We start from the raw sequence: 18,835 nt of genomic DNA on the forward strand, positions 1-18,835 counted from the left end.
ATGGCTATTTTGTCTTTTGAACTTGCTTATATTAGTGTATGTGACTTTCTAATTTGTTGTGACAATTTCCATTAGAGTCACTTACCAGATGTTGGGAGTGTGTGTTTTCTACAATTTTCCATTTTTTTGACCTATTGGGATGGCGTAAATTCCACCCTGGGTGGCAGCAATTGTTACAAAGTGTCTACAGTTGAGGTACATTTTGAATGATTCCTGTAACAATGTCTTATATACCATATATGTCTTTGCAATTTGGGATTGGATGAATTCACTCTCAGGTTTTTTAACTAAGCTTTGGAAGAGGAGGGTTTTTTCAGGTATTACCTGTTTTGCTTTCTCCTACTATTTCTTTCTTTTTAGAGCGGGGCCCCTTTCCCTGAGTTGAGACCAGGTTGAGGTGAGGGCTGTACCCACTATCTATGGGTAAGTGCAATTCAAAACGAACAGTACTGAATGCCTATACAGCATTAGTGAATGCTTATTTTTTGGTCATAGAAATTTATTTTGGCCTGTATTTGAGCCTGTTTTACACATTGGGTCTCTGTCCTTTTTCTAAATTTCTCCACAGGTATCCGGCTTTGATTGCTGTATCAACTTGACCGGTGCGGTAGGAATTTTTTATCTGCACCCCACTTTTGTATAATTTACACACACGTTTTTCTCACTGAAAACCACAGCAGTAATTTAGGTCCTGATGAAAGCCCAGATACTATCGATCGCCTAAGGGCAGAAACATGTTGACCATACTTGCTTTGGACAATAGCATAATGTCAATTTAATTTATGCAATATTGCCATCTTGCTTTTTAAATATGACAGGGGTTCCCTACTATTAAAGAACTTTTGGGTACCCTTAGCCATTTTTAACTCACACATATGATTTTACTGCTGACTATTAGGATTTCTCACCTCGTTCTATGGGTAGTACCTCATCCAAGACAATATTTGTGAGAGATCAGGTGACAATCCTCCTTTAGTGCTCCTTCTATGCCAGTGACCGGATCACTGCTTTATGAACTGGTCCGGCTGGATGGAGTATACAGACCCAGATGATAAAAACAATTAACCACCTTAAGTGATTGATGGGTCCTGGTGAAGGGAGTGCTCTCTAATAGAGTTGTCATTTTGAGTATGGGGTTTATTTAGACGTCTTTGGGTAACTCTTTGGCTCTATTTCTGACCCAGGTTGTATTAGTGTGTTGAAGGCTGCAGATGCTGCCACCAAGATAGGAATATGACGCCCTGCCAGGAGGTGTGAACACTCCCAGAAGTCAGAAACAAAGGCTTGCCTGGGCGACAGGTATCACCAAGGAAAGCCAGGACTACTCTGCACCCGGGCCCTACGATCCTGGGGAAAATCAGCAGACTGTCGGAGTCTGGTCCTGGGACCCACCTCACCATATCCTCCAGTGGTTTCCACGGAACTCGAACAGCAAGTGATCAATTGTCACTAGTGTATTTACCCATTGACTGCAACATTATTGGTTTGCAATATTAAAATGCAATGATTTACTTCTCCTTTAAAAATCCAAGACTCTGGTTATACTCATGGCCACTGGAATTATGCAGCAGGGGAGGGTCAAATCACGTGGCAGGGTTGAGTAAATTATGCAGCAAGAAAAGGCAAATTATGTGGCTAATTCAGCACATTTTGTCATAGAAATACTATATCGTTTTGTAATTTGTATGCTTGTTAACACTGTCTGGGAGGTGGTTGCACCTCATTTGTACTAGTTTAAAACCCAAACATAGCAATGAGCAATAGAAAGGTCGCCAGTCAATCTTTGCCGAAGACTGGTACTGCACAGCAGCACATGTCGCTGCATTGCTAGTAACTTTTTAACCATTTAACCTAGAAACAAAATATTTGTTTTGTTAAAATGTGCAGATTATGCAGCACATGATGGATTATGTGGCAAATGCAGGAAATCTCTAAATATGTGAACAATACCGTGGCTGCACAACCGCATAATTCTAGTGGCCCTGGATATGGGAGAAACGGTAATTTTACCTGCTTTCTCTGACCTCATTCCAGAATCAGTTCATACGTGCAGAAGTGGGCATTAGCACTAGCTCCTGCACTTTACCACAATCGTGTTGGGTGGGATGATGAGTCTCCTCATCACGATATCACGATAAAATCATTCCTCAACCCCAGAGACAGTATCCAATAAAACATGAGGCTAAAAAACAAGTTAGGGAAATCCTAGAACAACTTGATTACCAGGGTGATAAAGAAAATTGCACCTCGTCCATGAATAATCCCTTGTTTCCTGTAATGAAAATGGACAATTCATGCGTCTAGTTTTAGACTACAGACATTTGAACACTTCCACATGCGCGTTCACAGTACAAAATGCAGATAGTGCTGCACTAATTAATAACTTTGTACAGAAGAAACACAAAACAACACTAGATATCTCAAATGGATTCTTCTGCCAGAATATTGCGCCTGGAAGCAGATATTTGGGCACATTTTCAACGCTGGGTTCACAGCGTCAATTTTGTCATTCACATCAAGGGTATAAGAACAGCCCTGGGCTATTCTCTGCCAGGTTAACTAAGTTACTTCAACATTTTGATGAGGAAGCATTGTCCTATTTAGATGATATTTATCTGACCGTCGATGAATTAATAGAACACTAGGCTAGAGTGAACCACTTAATTCTTGAGTTTGCTCACCTAGGTTACAAATTTAATTTAAAAAAAATCAAAAATAGCCCACCTCAGTGTCCTGTTTCTGCTAAACGAGTTGTCAAGTGAAGGCAAAATCCTAGCAGCACATCTTTTAGAAAAATGTGCACTGCTCCAACCTCCAATGACTCTGAAAAGACTACAATCCATTTTAGGATTCCTGAATTTTGGCAGAACATACATTTTGAACTACGGAGAATGAGTAAAACTGTTCTACGATAATCAGACCTGATTTTTCCATCAACCACTGGACACAGGAACACACAAACATTTTATGTTTCGTACAAGCTGATACAATAGCTTCCAAACATTTACACACATATGTAAACACAACTAATTTGGTGATCCGTGTAGTCGCTGGACCATCCGGTTACACCAACATCACTTTCAGTGAAGGTGATACAGAACCCATAGCATACAAATCACATTTTTATTCCAACGCTGAAATGCGTTTTGCAGCCACTGAGAAAATTCTCACAGTAGTACCGACTTTTGTAGAGAAAGAGAGAGCACTGGCTCAGGCTAAGTGAATACTTGTCGTTACCCCAGTACCTACCTTAGAGGCCGTTACTAAAGCTAGTGAACCAAATGCCGAAGCATTACATCTACGATGGATTCAATGGGCTAACTCTCTCACTGCAACAGATGTAGACTACAGATTTGTTTCTACATTACAAACACAAGCATTCCTGCATTCTGAACAAGAATATCCTCTGCCGAATTGAATAATGCCTCTAGATCGATATGAGTACATCATTTATACCAAGGGATCTGCTCAGCCTTCCGTAGGGACACCAAACCAATATTCCGCGACATGTGCAATCGTGAAGGGGTGCATGCATGACAAAAAGTTCTGTCCTGAAAAAACACACACTCAGTCCCTAGGGGACTGTACAGCACCGCAGGCAGAACTGAAGGCCCTGATACTGGCACTACAAAGTACGGATCACGAATTCCCCACACTTATAGTGTGTGATTCATACTACTGTGTCCAATCCTATAATGAATATCTTCACTATTGAGGCCATAATGGATTTCAAGATTCCAAGGGTTGCACAATCAAGCACAAGCTGCTTTGGGAACAGGTGGAAAAGCTGAAAGAATGCTTTACAAGGGCTCATGCTATCCATACATTGAATCATCAGTGTGTTGGCGTTCACGTTGAAGGGAATTCCATGGCTGATGAAGCCGCTAAAGCAACAGTTTGCACTGTTGCCGTTGCTGCAATCACTCGCTCTAGCATAAGATCAGACAAAGACATCATGGTGGCCGTCAATGCTGCTCGCAACAACACCCACCTGCTGAAAGGTTTTCCACTCATGTACTCCTACAAGTTAGATGCTCAAAACATTCCATATGCTCAGACTAAGGACTTTGTCCTAAAATGTGACATCTGCCTGAAGCCGAAAGGCTCAACCGTTGCACATCCACCTCAGACACCTCTTTTGATCTCAGACAAGCCTCTGGTGGTTGTTTATTTGGATCACTGCTGCCCCTTACACTCAGACGGGGCCTACAAGTACATCTTGGTGGCAGTGGATTCATGCTCCAGATTCCTGTGGGTTTGGCTACAGCGCTCGGCTGATGCTCGAACTGTTATGAAGGATTTGCGAGTCCTCATCGGGACATTCGTAATTGGCACACTACATTCTGACCAGAGCCTGGTGTTTAGCTCTCGGGTTTACAAAGAAGCCATGGGAAGTTTGGGTGTGGCCTTGTGGTACTACTCCCCCTACCATCCTGAGGGAAATGTAGCTCAGAGGAAAAAACATGACTAAAAGCAGTACTTAACAGCTAGGGTATCGGGCTCAGGGGTGGTTGGGTCAATCGCCTATATGGGCTCCAGAGGGCACTCAATAATATGCCAGGAAAATCCCTGGGGGTCGTACTCCTTACGAACTCCTGTTTGGTATGAAAATGTGAGTACCAGACCTCGACAATGTCAGCACAGTGGCGGCGGAAACACCATTTGATATCATTGAACGTTTGGCTGTTTTACAGGAAATCAATGAATTCTCGGGTGCACAGAGCAAAGTACAAGTAAAACGCACCGCCACTGGAGAGGTGAAGGTCATACCGGCAAGAACTGCCTGGGTCTCCAAGATTGGGGATCTGGTCAGAGAAAAAAATAGTGCACAAGAAAGAATTTGGGCCATCTTACAGAGCACCTATACCTGTCCTGGCTGTCGAAGGTACTAGAACAGTACTTCTTCAGCCCCTTGCCGGTTGCAGGACAAACGGTTTGTCTAAATTGATCTGATCAAACCACACTATGTGGCAGATTCTCAACAGTAGACCACATGGGCTTTTGGGTAGCCGCTGCACTCCCATCTCTACCATTCAGAAAGTTCAGATAGAAGCTTTAATAACTACTGAATATTCCCCTCTCCAAAGACAAGTTGCAAACAAAAACTGTTGAAAGAACTACAACTGATTCCAAGGGTTGCACAATCAAGCACAAGCTGCTTTGGGAACAGGTGGAAAAGCTGAAAGAATGCTTTCCAAGGGCTCATGCTATCTATACATTGAATCATCAGTGTGTTGGCGTTCACGTTGAAGGGAATTCCATGGCTGATGAAGCCGCTAAAGCAACAGTTTGCACTGTTGCCGTTGCTGCAATCACTCGCTCTAGCACAAGATTAGACAAAGACATCATGGTGGCCGTCAATGCTGCTCGCAACAACACCCACCTGCTGAAAGGTTTTCCACTCAAGTACTCCTACAAGTTAGATGCTCAAAACATTCCATATGCTCAGATTCCAGGAGTGGGGGATAGAGTAATACTAAACACTGATTGCAAACAGACTAGGGACTTTGTCCTAAAATGTGACATCTGCCTGCAGCCGAAAGGCTCAACCGTTGCACATCCACCTCAGACACCTCTTTTGATCTCAGACAAGCCTCTGGTGGTTGTTTATTTGGATCACTGCTGCCCCTTACACTCACACAGGGCCTACAAGTACATCTTGGTGGCAGTGGATTCATGCTCCAGATTCCTGTGGGTTTGGCCACAGCGCTCGGCTGATGCTCGAACTGTTATGAAGGATTTGCGAGTCCTCATCTGGACATTCGTAATTGGCACACTACATTCTGACCAGAGCCTGGTGTTTAGCTCTCGGGTTTACAAAGAAGCCATGGGAAGTTTGGGTGTGGCCTTGTGGTACTACTCCCCCTACCATCCTGAGGGAAATGTAGCTGAGAGGAAAAAACATGACTAAAAGCAGTACTTAACAGCTAGGGTATCGGGCTCAGGGGTGGTTGGGTCAATCGCCTATATGGGCTCCAGAGGGCACTCAATAACATGCCAGGAAAATCCCTGGGGCTCGTACTCCTTACAAACTCCTGTTTGGTATGAAAATGTGGTTGCCAGACCTTGACAATGTCAGCACAGTGGCGGCGGAAACACCATTTGACATCAATGAATGTTTGGCTGTTTTACAGGAAATCGATGAATTCTCGGGTGCACAGAGCAAAGTACAAGTAAAACGCACTGCCACTGGAGAGGTGAAGGTCATACCGGCAAGAACTGCCTGGGTCTCCAAGATTGGGGATCTGGTCAGAGAAAAAAATAGTGCACAAGAAAGAATTTGAGCCATCTTACAGAGCACCTATACCTGTCCTGGCTATCGAAGGTACTAGAACAGTACTTCTTCAGCCCCTTGCTGGTTGCAGGACAAACAGTTTGTCTAAATTGATCTGATCAAACCACACTATGTGGCAGATTCTCAACAGTAGACCGCATGGGCTTCTGGGTAGCCGCCGCACTCCCGTCTCTACCGTTCAGGAAGTTCAGATGGAAGCTTTTATAACTACTGAATATTCCCCTCTCCAAAGACAAGTTGCAAACAATAATTGTTGAAAGAACTACAACTGTACAGTCAACAAGTAAAAAATCTCAGTTCGAAAAATTGATGATGTCTATGTGAATATGTCATTGATCAAGTCATCTCCCAGTTCTACAAAGCCTACTGAGCTGCCAAAAATAGACTGGGCGGCGTCTGGCTACTTCGTGCATTATGGCGGTTTCCCATCAGATTCAAGTGAACCTGAGCTACCACCACCGCCTCTCCCTTTCAAGCTATGAGTGTATGCCCTCTATCTTTGGCTGAGAAAGACATACTTTGAGGCTCCTTGGATACATCTCTGGATTACAATTGGATTACTTTTCCTGGTACTCTGGATTAGTTTGGTAACTGTCTTTTTCCTACTTCTGAATGGACACTATCTCTCAGAACGCTCTGCAGCACAACTTGTGAACTTGGTTCTAAAACCACATGCATCATTGCATAGTGAACTAAGGGACTTGTCTGTGGTGAACATTACAGCAGTTCTGGTTCTGGAAGGAATAGTTTGGAATAGGGTATCGTATGATGTGCATGGTCCAACTGAACCTTTACAAATTTCCTTAAATGATATCATTACCTCTAGTACTTTCTCTGATGATTGGGACATTGAAACTGTGCACAATTTGCTTGCAGATCTAGAGCAATCAGCTGCATTTTCTAATGATGAATTGCACAATGGTACATCTAATTTTGTCGACATGTTCTGTTATCAACATTATGGTCACAATTTCTTACACAAAGCTAGTATCCCGCACGCTGTTTACAATTATACTCAATGGGAACATTGCCCATCACCGGCAAAAGGTAGCTAAAAAACATTTGCACAAACGTTTGCTTCTTTTTTTGGTTTTGACACATCAGACCCAGCCACATATTATTATATGCTTGCACCTACACCCGCACAGTGTTAACTTAGAAAAGGCTTTGGCTGTGGTTGACAATGGTATGTCCACATTATCATCTAGAATTTAATCACTTTACAACATAGTGTCTTCTGCAATTGACGTAATACAGCAAGACATGTCTATTTTGAAGCATGGACAGTCACAGCCACAGTCCATTGTAATACTTACCTGGACATTGCAAACACTAAGTTCTGGCCACAAGCTGTGACATTACATCAATAGTACGAGTCTGTTTTCTGCATATGATCTAATGGAAAGACAGATAGTAATGGCACACAGTGATGTGAAATATACCTTGTTGCACATTGAAAAATTAGACCAAATACCTTTCACCGTGACAGAGACACCATCCACAGACTAGATAATCCATGGTTACATTACCCTACTGGTCATGACTTTCCAATTCCTATATTGTCAACAATTCCAATAGGTAGGCAGATACGAAGAGCTAGGGGAAGGCTATGAGCATGAGAACTGGGAATTACCCTTCAGGTTTAGATGCAGGACTAGGGACACAGACATTTTTCTTAGCGGTTCTGACTGTAAGGATGCTTTAAGCGGGTCCTTAGTTTGCAAAGACATTTCTCTTCATGGGGTATGCAATACCTCAGTTGCGAACTTGTCCTGTTATCTGAAAGGTTCTCCGGCTGCCGTGTTTCATCCGGTTTTCAAGCTGCTCTTGAATGGGAGTTAATTGATGCTGAATGATAAAGGTTGCTGTGGAATGGAACTGGGCATAGCTTATCTGGTAACAGTTAATTCCACCGTCAAATGTTGCACTCAAGTACTGTTTCCAACCGCCCGCACAATTAGGGAGGCAATGCTATGGTCTTCAATAAATGTTTCCAACTTACGCTTTGATTCTCTGAGCAAACTGAAAGCCATGCTTTTTCAAAAAGATGTGGCCTTGACTTGAGCCAGAGAGACGTTTGATCTCCAGGTTGCAAGGTCCTGGTCTGAGATTCAGACATTATTCCACACTAGCTTCCTGCTGGATTTTGGGGAGCTGGTCCGCCATATCTTTAATATGTCTGATGCGAAGTGAATAGTGGACATTTTTATAAACATATCGGCGCTGGACTGATTAGCACCGTTCAGACAATTTTGTCCTACTTGTCCTGCTACCTGACCTGATCTTAATTTTTCTGCTTCGCAATGGACGTCTCAGTTCAACTCTGAATGAAAACAGCACTGCTTGTGCTGTGGTGTCGTGAGCGCATGGTACACAGCTTTGGCACACCTCAGCTGCGAGAACTAAATGAGCACTGGTTCTTGTCCTTCAGGCCTATTTGGCTTTACTGTGTACAATCTGTATTCCACTGCCTGCTTTGCAGCCACAAATGTGTATTGGATCTGTACCTAGGATCACAATTGGTTGCGCCACAGGACACTGATGCACTGATGGACCCCTTAAAGGCCCATGGGTATTGTCCCCAGCGTATTCCATTGCTGATGAATGCATTTTTTCGAGTCACCCTGAGATGCTTTGGCTGCTGGTGAAATGGACATTGGCTCTACAATACACTTACAGGATGCAGTCCCTCCCTCAGTGGCTGCTGTGGGAACTGGATGGAATTACCTTTTGCTTCGAGGTGCGTCTCTGGGAACATTGTCTGCAGTTGTGGGCAACAGCAATGTTGCGTTGGAACACATAAAAACAATTGGCTTTTTCCGTGTGGTGGGAACCATTCGGTCTGTTTTTCAAACAAAATGAATCAAAACAGCTTTTGCTTTATTTTTCTAGGCACAATGGATTTCTGAGTGCTTGGGATTTCAAATAGTATAATGATGTTTGAAGGCTTTTAAGAATATTTTAAAGGGAAGCTTGCTGTTAGATGATTTTAAAAGTGGTTTTAGACCTTTTTCGCCCAATTTCATTATGGCCTTCTGGCTTTTAGATAGCTTTCATATATCGACCTTAGTATGAGGAGTGAGTGTTATGTGCCCGGGCTAGGCCCAAGTATCCAAGAGGCTCATTTTTTACATTGTCCTAATTTTCACAATAACATTCCTGCTGTGACCTTTTGCACATAGTTGCGTGCACGGCAATGTTTGATTAGTTTCCCTGAAACTACCTTGTTTTAACACATCTAGCGTCGCACAACATTATCATAATGCCTCGAACATCATGTACAAGGCCCTTCTACGCACTATGTACAAATGTGGTTCTCTTCATCCACGGTGTGACAGGACTAATTACGTATCCATAACATCACTAATCTATATGCACATCGCAAGACTGCTTCTATTATAAATAAGGAGCATCCCAAAGGTTTAGTGGAGGAGGCACTTTAGCTGACGCCGAGGGTCCCTGCAGGCTGAGACTTCACCATGCAGCGGTCTGACATGTCCGTGAGGGTGTGTCCAGTTCATGACCAAGATGGGCTCCTACATTCTCTACCACCAGGTACTGGGTTTGGATTGTTCCTTGGGGGGGTTATGCCTTCCCACAGAAACACTCTAGGCACACCCAGAGTAGGGTTTGCACAGTAAGAGTACACCTGATTGATGCCTTGTTTATATGCTTGCATATATATGCTGTTTTTGCACCATGGTAGAGCTGTATCTACTATTGACGCTCTTGGTGCTTGTAATCACTTTCATCTGCTTCTGTCTACTAAATATTGTAGCACATGCAATCTATACAAGAATAACGTTAGTTCAATGAATATATTGAAAACTTCCCCCTGTGTATTCTGTAAATTTCTCTGAGCAGAAGTAAGCATGTGTGACTGAGCGAAAAGTCCAGATCTGTTTCCACAATCCCTGATGGTCTGAGGGGTCGGGATTGTCATGTTCATTGGTTGCCAGAAACCATGCGCTCCCTGGGAAGGTTAGGGGGGCTTACGGTGGCACTGTGAGCTAGCTGGTCTCTAGGCCAAAATTAGCTTAGACTGCTGCTGTGATGCGCTTACAAAGCCTCCCACGTGTCTATTACAATGGACTGCCCTCCTATGCAAATCCTGTTCCCATACTGAACCAAAATTACCATACAGGCTGACTCCAGTACCTGCGCGTCTCCTTTTCTTGTATGACAGTCCATTGATTCACCTTACCACCTTAAAGAGGCTTCTAGTATTGATCTGGACCTATGAGGTCTCTACATTTACTGTAAATTCACTCTGACACACGTGTTTCGCATTTTGCACCTTAGCTCTGGACTCTTTCCTCACAAGGGCAGTGTGACACCTGTGTGATTTACACATTTCCCACCGATTTATTGATATATGTCAAAAGTAAGCTTCTAGTTATAATAGGTATCCATCAAATGTTACAGCCTGAGAAGCCCCAGGCCTGCATGCCACCAAGGGGCGACACACATTGGCAGTTCAATTTCAAGATTTCAGGTGACAAATAAAATAAGAAACTACAATCAGATTAAATAATCTACTGAACCATTATTTACTATGTTTGGTTTATTTTTTACAACTTTTTTCTTGCACTATTAATTAGCAAATGTACTGCCTTGATTAGTGGTGTTACTGCATCTCGAGGGTCTGTGTTCATATCCATTATCATAAATTTAGTTCTGGCCTAGTGACTAAGGGCCATATGTAGGTAGAATGGAATTTGCGAATCGGAAATTGCGATTTTTCGCGAATCGCAAATTCCGAATCGCAATTAGCTATGTAGGTAGATTTTAGCGAATAATTAGCGATGCGCAAAAATTCGCAGAATTATTTTGCGATTACCCTAATAGCGATTCCTTAATTGCGAGAACGCTATTAAGGAATCGCAAATCTGGGAATCTGCAATTCAGGTGCAGAATGATGACATCACAACCAGGAAGTGTGACTGCCCATGCTGCACCTGATTGCCAGCAGCTGTGTGTGAGCCAGTAGCTGTTTGAGAGCCTGTGTGGAGAGGAGAACAGTGAAGCTCTGCATTTGAAAACCAGTCAAATGGATTCCCAGGGGACTGAAAAGCAGCAGGAGGAACCATCAAGGAAGAGGAAACAGAAATTCAGTGAGAGGGAGCTGGAGGTCCTCACACAGGAGGTGGTCAGCAACCATGATCTCCTATTTGGGAAAAGTTCCCTGAGAGTACCTGAGGCCAGAAAGCGCAAGATTTGGAGTGACATCCAAGAGAAAGTGAATGCCATTGGTGTCACACACCGCAGTGTGGAGGACCTACGTAAAAGATGGTATGACATGCGGCAGAGGTCAAAGGAGAGGGTGGCAACAAGACTGGCAGAGGCTAAAAAAACCGGTGGGGGCCCTTCCACTGCAACCGAACCGACACCCCTGGAGGAGCTGGTGGAGGGCACACTGCAGCCTGAGAGCGTGAGTGGAGTGGCTGACCTGGACAGCTCAGAACACCCAGACACCAGACAAGGTAAGGTGCATGGCAAGACCCCCTGCTACATCCCCAAACCACCCACATCCCCCAAAAGGCAACCTGACTGCAACTCCAGTAAATGTCACACAGCACACACAGTAATGCATTATGGGAAACGTAGTCACATGCACTGATAACTGTGCCAGTGAGACACAGACAGGTGGAATAGGAAGGACTCCATCATGCAGAGATAGAAATAGACCGATAGTACCCATGAGATTCTATTGCTTGAAACTAATGCATGACAAATACCACACAGGACACAGTACTAATGTGTGTCATTTAATCCACAGCACCACCACCAACACAGGATAGTGAGGCTGAATGTGAGCCAACAGTTGAGATGGAGGACCAGGCATGCCAGAAGGATCAGGGCGCAGCCACAACTGCCGACACAGCACCATGCAGGCGTCGCATAATTGTCCCACCACTACCACTGTTGGAGACACAGGCACCAGACACAGCAGAGGAGCAACAGCCAGTGCACAGGCAGCGTGCAGGACTGCAACAAACACAGTCCCCTGAACAATCAAGAGTAGGGAGAGGGATGAGACGCAGGGAACGGCCGTCCACCAGCACTGCTCCTGTTGAAGAGGACACGGTGTTCTCGGGCCTGGAGGGCAGCATGCTGAAGCAGCAGCGCCTGCAAGTGAAGGGAATCAGGTCAATACAACGGCAGCTGACAGCACATAACCACAACATGACCGAGTTGCGCGCAGGAGTGATGGCCATGACTGGTGCATTGGAGGGACTGTGCAGGGAGATAGCGAGGGACAGGGCAGCGCGGCGCCGGGACAGACATCGCCTTCACACACGGCTGGACCTATACACAAGGGCTGTGAACCGCCACACAACCGCCACATCCTTGCTGGCCAGAAGATGTGTTGGCATGCAGCGCGAGATGGCCCACTGCTGCCAGGACGTGGGCAGTGTCTTGGTGCAGGTCACACATGCGGTGGACCAGATGCGCGCAACCGCCACAGGTGGCATAGGTGCACTTGCAGCCACGGACACTGATGAACAATCGAGCAGGAGCAGCATCACTCCCCCAATACCACAGGAAAGACGCAGGAGTGCACGACAGAGCACAGTGGAGGATGAGTCAAGGGAGGGCACAGCGCGCACACAGCGAGGCGCACCAGGCCGTGCACGTAGGAGGTGAAGGGACACAAGGGACTAATGGCCATGTGTGATGCAACACAGTCCATGTAGACTCAGTGTCTGTTGTTACTCTTTGCACTGTGACACAAACAAGTGCATGCAGGGACTTTAACGTCACAACGTGAGATCACTCAATGCCTGATGACACAGAAATAAACATCCCTGTCAGTCACCAATCAGTGTCATTGTGTCATCATTACTCACTTAGAAGTAGTTTTGGGTGATCTCATCACGTCTCATACGTCCGGCAGCTGCACCAGCACCTCCTGCGGGAGCGCGATGTGGTGCTGCTCCATCCTCATCTGATGATTCAGAGTCTGTCAGGTCCACTGGGGTTCCTTTCTTGGTAGCGATGTTGTGTAGCATTGCACAGGCAACCACTATTTTGCAACACGTCTCAGGGCTGTACTGTAGCGCTCCACCACTCTTATGGAGGCATCGAAAACGGCTCTTTAGGATTCCAAATGTCCTCTCAATGGCACAGCGTGTAGCTCTGTGTGCGCTGTTGTACCCCCTCTCACCTGCAGTTGATGGATTCAGGTACGGTGTGAGGATGTAGTCTCGTACAGCATACGCACTGTCACCTGCGGGGCATAAGCAGATTAATGTTCAATAGTGTCCTGCCACTGCATCACTCTACTGCCTCTGTGTGTGTTTAACAGGCATTTACCTAGCAGATAGCCCTCTCCAAAATCACCATTTGTGAGTCTGCGATGTAATGCACAGTGGCGAAACATGAATGAGTCGTGTGTGCTTCCAGGGTATTTGGCCACAATATCAGTGATTAAGTGTTGGGCATTGCACACTACCTGGATGTTCAGGGAATGATATGACTTTCTGTTGCGAAATACATACTCATTATGTGAGGGGGGTGAAATAGCGATATGTGTCCCATCTATGCAGCCAATGACATGGGGGAATTGTGCAATTTGGTAGAAATCTTGCTTGGTCTGATCCAGTGCCTGTGCTGTGCTAGGAAATTGTATGTGGTGATGCAGCCTCTGTACCATTGCATCCAGGAAAGCGTGGAAGAAGCGCGAAAGTGCACTTTGGGAGACACCTCCTGCTGTGGCAATGACCCCCTGGAAACTACCTGATGCCAGGAGGTGCAGTGAGCACAGCACCTGTACATGGGTGGGAATGGAGTGTGCCCTGCGTGTGGGGTGGTCAAGTATGGGTGTCAGTTCAGCAATTAAATCCAGGATGCTGTCTGGGTGCAGCCTGTAGTTGACATGGATCTCCTCATCGGTCACTTGGAAGAGGGTGATGCGTGCTCTGTAGATCCTTTCCTGGCGTCTCCGTCTCTGTGTGGCATCCCTGATTCGCAGCCTCCTGGCTATCACGTACAGCCCAGCCATGGTGGAAAGGCCCTGTGGCATTGTGGGCCTGTTTAAATAGGTTGCAGTAGGTTACCACCTGCTCAGTGTTGATGGTAATTGGGAAGTGCAAAATTGCGAATTTTGCATAATCGCTATTTGCGAGTTTTCTGAACATGTCATTTTGCGCTATCGCTATTTGCGAGTTCGGTAACAGCGATTTTCGCTAATACTGGTGCGCAGACTGCGATTACGCTGATTTATTCGCAGACTCCACTTTCCGCAAAATAGCTAATCGCTAAATTAGCGATTCGCACAGCTCTTCTGCGTATACCTTTCCTACATGGCTCAAGTATGTTTTGCGATCGCAAACACCCAGATTCCTGCGAATCGCACTGTTTGCGATCGCAAAACTGTTTCCTACATATGGCCCTAAAATACCAGCTGTGTGTCCAGTAGAGACCAGCTTTTCAACATGACTAATGGTGTGCAAATCATCGTGGGCTAACCCTCAAATGTGTTCACATGGTAAAAGTAAAACATCTGTCTGTGAAATCCAATCCTAACTGACAAAGGTGGGTTTGGAGTATAGAGGCCCAAGGAGGACTGCAGATTTTACCCCCATTAATGATATGTAGTGAGTTTTCCCAGAAGGATGTGGCAAGCACCAGAGGTTGTAACTTTGTGGGTATTCACACATTTTTGCAGTGACTCTTTGTCACTTCTCTGAACTTCTAAATGTTCATCTTAAGAAGTGTGCAGCCATATGTACTCATCCGTGGTCCTTGCTGGGAACAGCAGTGGGGCCGCGTTGGAGGGGATTTCGAAGGACAATGCCGACGGAAAATTATGTATTTATTTAATTCCCCCTCAGCATCGTCCCTCGAAATAGCCCCAACGCGGCACCACTGCCCCACCGCTGTTACCTGCATGGACTGCGGCTGTATGTACAAAGCATTTTTGTTGTTTCAAACGCTCCAATTCAGAGTTTGCTATGGCAAAAATGCTTTTTGCGATGCATTAAACCCATCACAGGAGTCAGTCACTTTTTTCCAACTCCTAAAATGTGTTAAATAAGGAACTGCTATTTGCAAGGAGTGTGTTTTAAGCACACCTTCCAAATAGTGATTCTTATCCATAAGTGTTTAGGACAGAAATAGCTGTTGCAAACCATTGAAAAATGATGGACCCTTGAGTTGGGGTGCTAACCCATTTCCAAAAGGGGAGGTGTTGTCCCAGGGACCCCTTTCACTTTGTGACTGTAAAAAAACAGTTTGTTGGGGCTAGGCAGTTGTCCATGGGGCCACTGTTCACTCTCAAATAAACTTTTAAAAGTAGCAAAAAAAAAAATTGAATGCAGCCTTTTTATTTCCATTAGGGAAAATGAGATGCATTAAAAAAAATCTTTAAACGTGATCACAGCAGACATTGTTGTCCTCGTCGCCATAGAAATGTAGTAACCACAGAGGTGGTGGTTAGTGAATAAGGTCCTTTATTCATCAGGAAAAAGAGTACACATCCATAGAGCAACCTCCAGCTTCATCAACTGGCAGCATTCACAGAATCTTTCAGTGATGTCATTCCAATGACATCACTGAGTTCTACAGTAGAGAATGAATTCTCCATAATTGTGGTCTGCACACTCCAAAAAGCCACCATCCCTATAATGGCCACCAATTGCACTGAGTCACAATTTGCGACCTGCTATATGACTATTAATCAGGTAGGTCAGATTGCATCCCACTGCTACTCAGAACTTTATGAACCGAGAATTGAATACATAGGTTGAATTGCAGAATTCCACACTGGTCGGAAAAATACTGGTGTCAATTTACAAGCAGTATATTGCGATCAGTGTGTCATACATCTGATCCTTGGTGTCACAGATGTAGGAGATGTGACAAAATGCATGGAACACTGACAATTTTGTGTGCTTGTGAGGTAAACATGATTTCACTAAAACGTCACAAAATACTTAGCCTTGGACATGCAGATCCCAAACACATGAAGGATTTTGAAGCATAGGCAGAGGCTGGTAAGCCACCAGGTTAAACGTCCGTCACCTATGTCTTCGGGTTTTCTGAATAGGGTCAAAGGTTGCAGTGCTTGATTTAAGCCTGTGGCTTCCGATGGTTGGCACCTGCGCTTAAGTGTCAACACTGACGCATGTGACAATCTGCCACAAGGTGGGGCTGTCTTCAGGGGTTAGCTTCAGTTATACATGTTTTAAAACTGGATATTTACTTCCCCCACAGGTCGGTGATGAAGCAGTGCTGCAACGCGTCGGATTGGCTAATAGTGACGAAGGAGAATACACCTCTAGGTCGAAATATTATCTACGAAACGCAAAAACACAAGAAAATCAACGTGACAATGGAGATGTTCAAACGCTTCCCGAAGGTAGCATCACAGGACAAGAAAGCATGAGTGGGGGAATGAATGTATCAGTGGAAGCATGAATGAGTGAATGTTACCTGGGTGAATTAATTCATTGATGGATGCATGAATGAATGAAGACTGCTAGAGTAATTCAATGAATGTGGGGGTCGGTGAATACATTGATTAATTAATGGATATATGGGCGAATGAATGAGGGCATGGGAGGATGGATGGGTGGTAAATAAACCACCAACATACTAAGTTTCTCAATGGATTTGGATTTCCAATCTTTGTATATCTGTAAGCAGTTATCCATCTAGTATATATTTTCCCATCTAGTTTGTCTCTAGCTATATCTGCGTATGAGCATCTATTACATCTTGTCACGGCCAATCACAAACGAATACTGTCTTATTTTTTTCCAGTAAAAGATAACTTCACTATATATATATATATATGTATGTATGTATGTATGTATGTACGTATGTATGTATGTATGTATGTATATATATATATATATATATATATATATATATATATATATATATATATATTATCTACTGGCGGTCACCAGTAGATAGTTATAGTTAGGACCGTGTTTCCATAGGAAATCCGCAACTTTCTATTTGGAATAACTTTGGCGCCGGTTGACGAATCCTCGCGAAATTTTCAAAATAGGTGGGGCGCTCCGCTCCGCTCCTACCGTGAAAGTCTCGGGGGGATTCGTCAAGCAGGGGCTGAGAAAAAAGGGGGGTCCCAAAACGCGTTTTCCCCATGCAATTTTCCATAGGAACCTTTAGTCCGAGGTAGTCCTCAGCTCAGGGATGTGCCTTTTGCATATATGGAGTCAATCTGTTCAGTAGTTCCTGAGAAAATTGCAGTTAAAAGCACATACATATCTATAGCCGCGCACCGTGCGAGCACCCTAACGTGTGCGAGCGTAATTCTGATTGGTGGTTACATGTTAGTCAACGTTCGAATCGGTCGAAATCAGGAAGTGTCGGCCGCCATTTTGTTTGTTTTCAGTGCGAGAGTGAAAAAGGAAGGTGGCGAACGTGAAAAGGGGGCAGGGTAGAGAGTTCCTGACCCCCTAGCCTTTGTCAGGGGGTCCCTGAAGGACCCCGAAGGCAGAAGAAAACATTTTAATTTTTTTTTTTAAATCGCGGGGGTGCGCGCACCTTGAAAATCCCCCCCCAAAAAAAATATTACGTAGTTTATTGTAAAATAAATATATAAAAAAATAATAATACATACATAACTTAGCATTTAAAAAACCGTACAAATTCACTGAAAAAACCATAGCTTTCACACATGTTATAGTTAGGAATTAGCATTTAAAAAACCTTGCAAATTCACTTAAAAAACCATAGGTTTCACACATGTTATAGTTAGGTGGATATTTCACTCGTAAAAAACCAATGAAATTCCCCCGTTATAGTTACTTCAGATAACTATAACTCGCGCGACCGCCACTCTATCACAAGGATGATGTCATCAGTGATGTCAAGAGTGATGCCACTGACCATGTCATGAGTGATGTAATATGTGACGTCATGAGCAGAGGATTGCGGGCGCGCGAGTTATAGTTATCTGAAGTAACTATAACGGGGGAATTTCATTGTTTTTTTATGAGTGAAATATCCACCTAACTATAACATGTGTGAAACCTATGGTTTTTTAAGTGAATTTATTATATATATATATGTGATCAAGGCTCAGGCGAGCCGAAACGCGTTATGGCGACATCTGGAATAAAGACGGAATAATTTTGCACACAGTTTTGGGTTTGTGTCCATCCTTGGGGATTGCCGGTGAACAACGGGCAGCGGAGACGTATTCAAGATATATATATATATATATATATATATATATATATTGTCCCCAGGTACTTCAATGATTGTGGCACAAACTGGCAATACTTTCGCTTCGTTGCCTCCTGCCTAACGTGTTTCTGCCTGCCAAAGTACTTGATCACAGACCGGACACAACCAGATACTGCACACTACTTATTGGTTCTTCAATTGTCTTTATTGCCCTCTGGTGGGCTTTAACAAGTGAAGCAAAGCACTGTGGAATAACTGGTCTTGCTATGTCATTAAGAGCTCTCCAGTGGGTTCTGTGGCGCCACACAATTCATTCCATATATTATTATGCCCTCCAGTGGGCTGCCAATCTAGAATGCACAGTTCGTCATTATT

At 44.3% G+C, this 18,835-nt stretch overlaps 2 protein-coding genes and 1 long non-coding RNA gene across 3 annotated transcripts in view; 2 read left to right on the forward strand and 1 right to left on the reverse strand.

The window, feature by feature from the left end:
* Positions 1–18,835, forward strand: part of LOC146782818 (alpha-2,8-sialyltransferase 8E-like) — a 134,222-nt gene that overhangs the window by 74,370 nt on the left and 41,017 nt on the right. The window contains exon 4 of the mRNA XM_085637903.1: positions 16,514–16,658. Coding sequence (XP_085494029.1) covers positions 16,514–16,658 — 145 coding nt within the window. The remainder of the gene's footprint in view (positions 1–16,513; positions 16,659–18,835) is intronic.
* LOC146782819 (uncharacterized) lies at positions 11,169–13,152 on the forward strand. The gene is made up of 2 exons (XM_085638206.1): positions 11,169–11,778; positions 12,075–13,152. The coding sequence occupies exons 1-2, from the start codon at positions 11,346–11,348 to the stop codon at positions 12,941–12,943; spliced, it is 1,302 nt and encodes a 433-aa protein (XP_085494332.1). The 5' UTR covers positions 11,169–11,345; the 3' UTR covers positions 12,944–13,152.
* Positions 12,054–13,281, reverse strand: LOC146782820 (uncharacterized). Its single transcript, XR_014972136.1, has 2 exons — positions 13,147–13,281; positions 12,054–12,424 (listed from the first exon to the last, which is right to left on the reverse strand). It is a non-coding gene; the product is annotated as an uncharacterized LOC146782820 (long non-coding RNA).

Source organism: Triturus cristatus, chromosome 12 (assembly GCF_964204655.1).
Source record: "Triturus cristatus chromosome 12, aTriCri1.1, whole genome shotgun sequence".
NCBI lineage: Eukaryota > Metazoa > Chordata > Amphibia > Caudata > Salamandridae > Triturus > Triturus cristatus.

What these genes read in the sequence shown, in the direction of transcription:
- LOC146782819 (XM_085638206.1), top strand. Translation starts at nt 11,346, where the DNA reads ATGGATTCCCAGGGGACTGAAAAGCAGCAGGAGGAACCATCAAGGAAG. An exon ending in ACACCCAGACACCAGACAAG is followed by an intron (nt 11,779 to 12,074) that starts GTAAGGTGCATG and finishes TTTAATCCACAG; the next exon opens with CACCACCACCAACACAGGAT.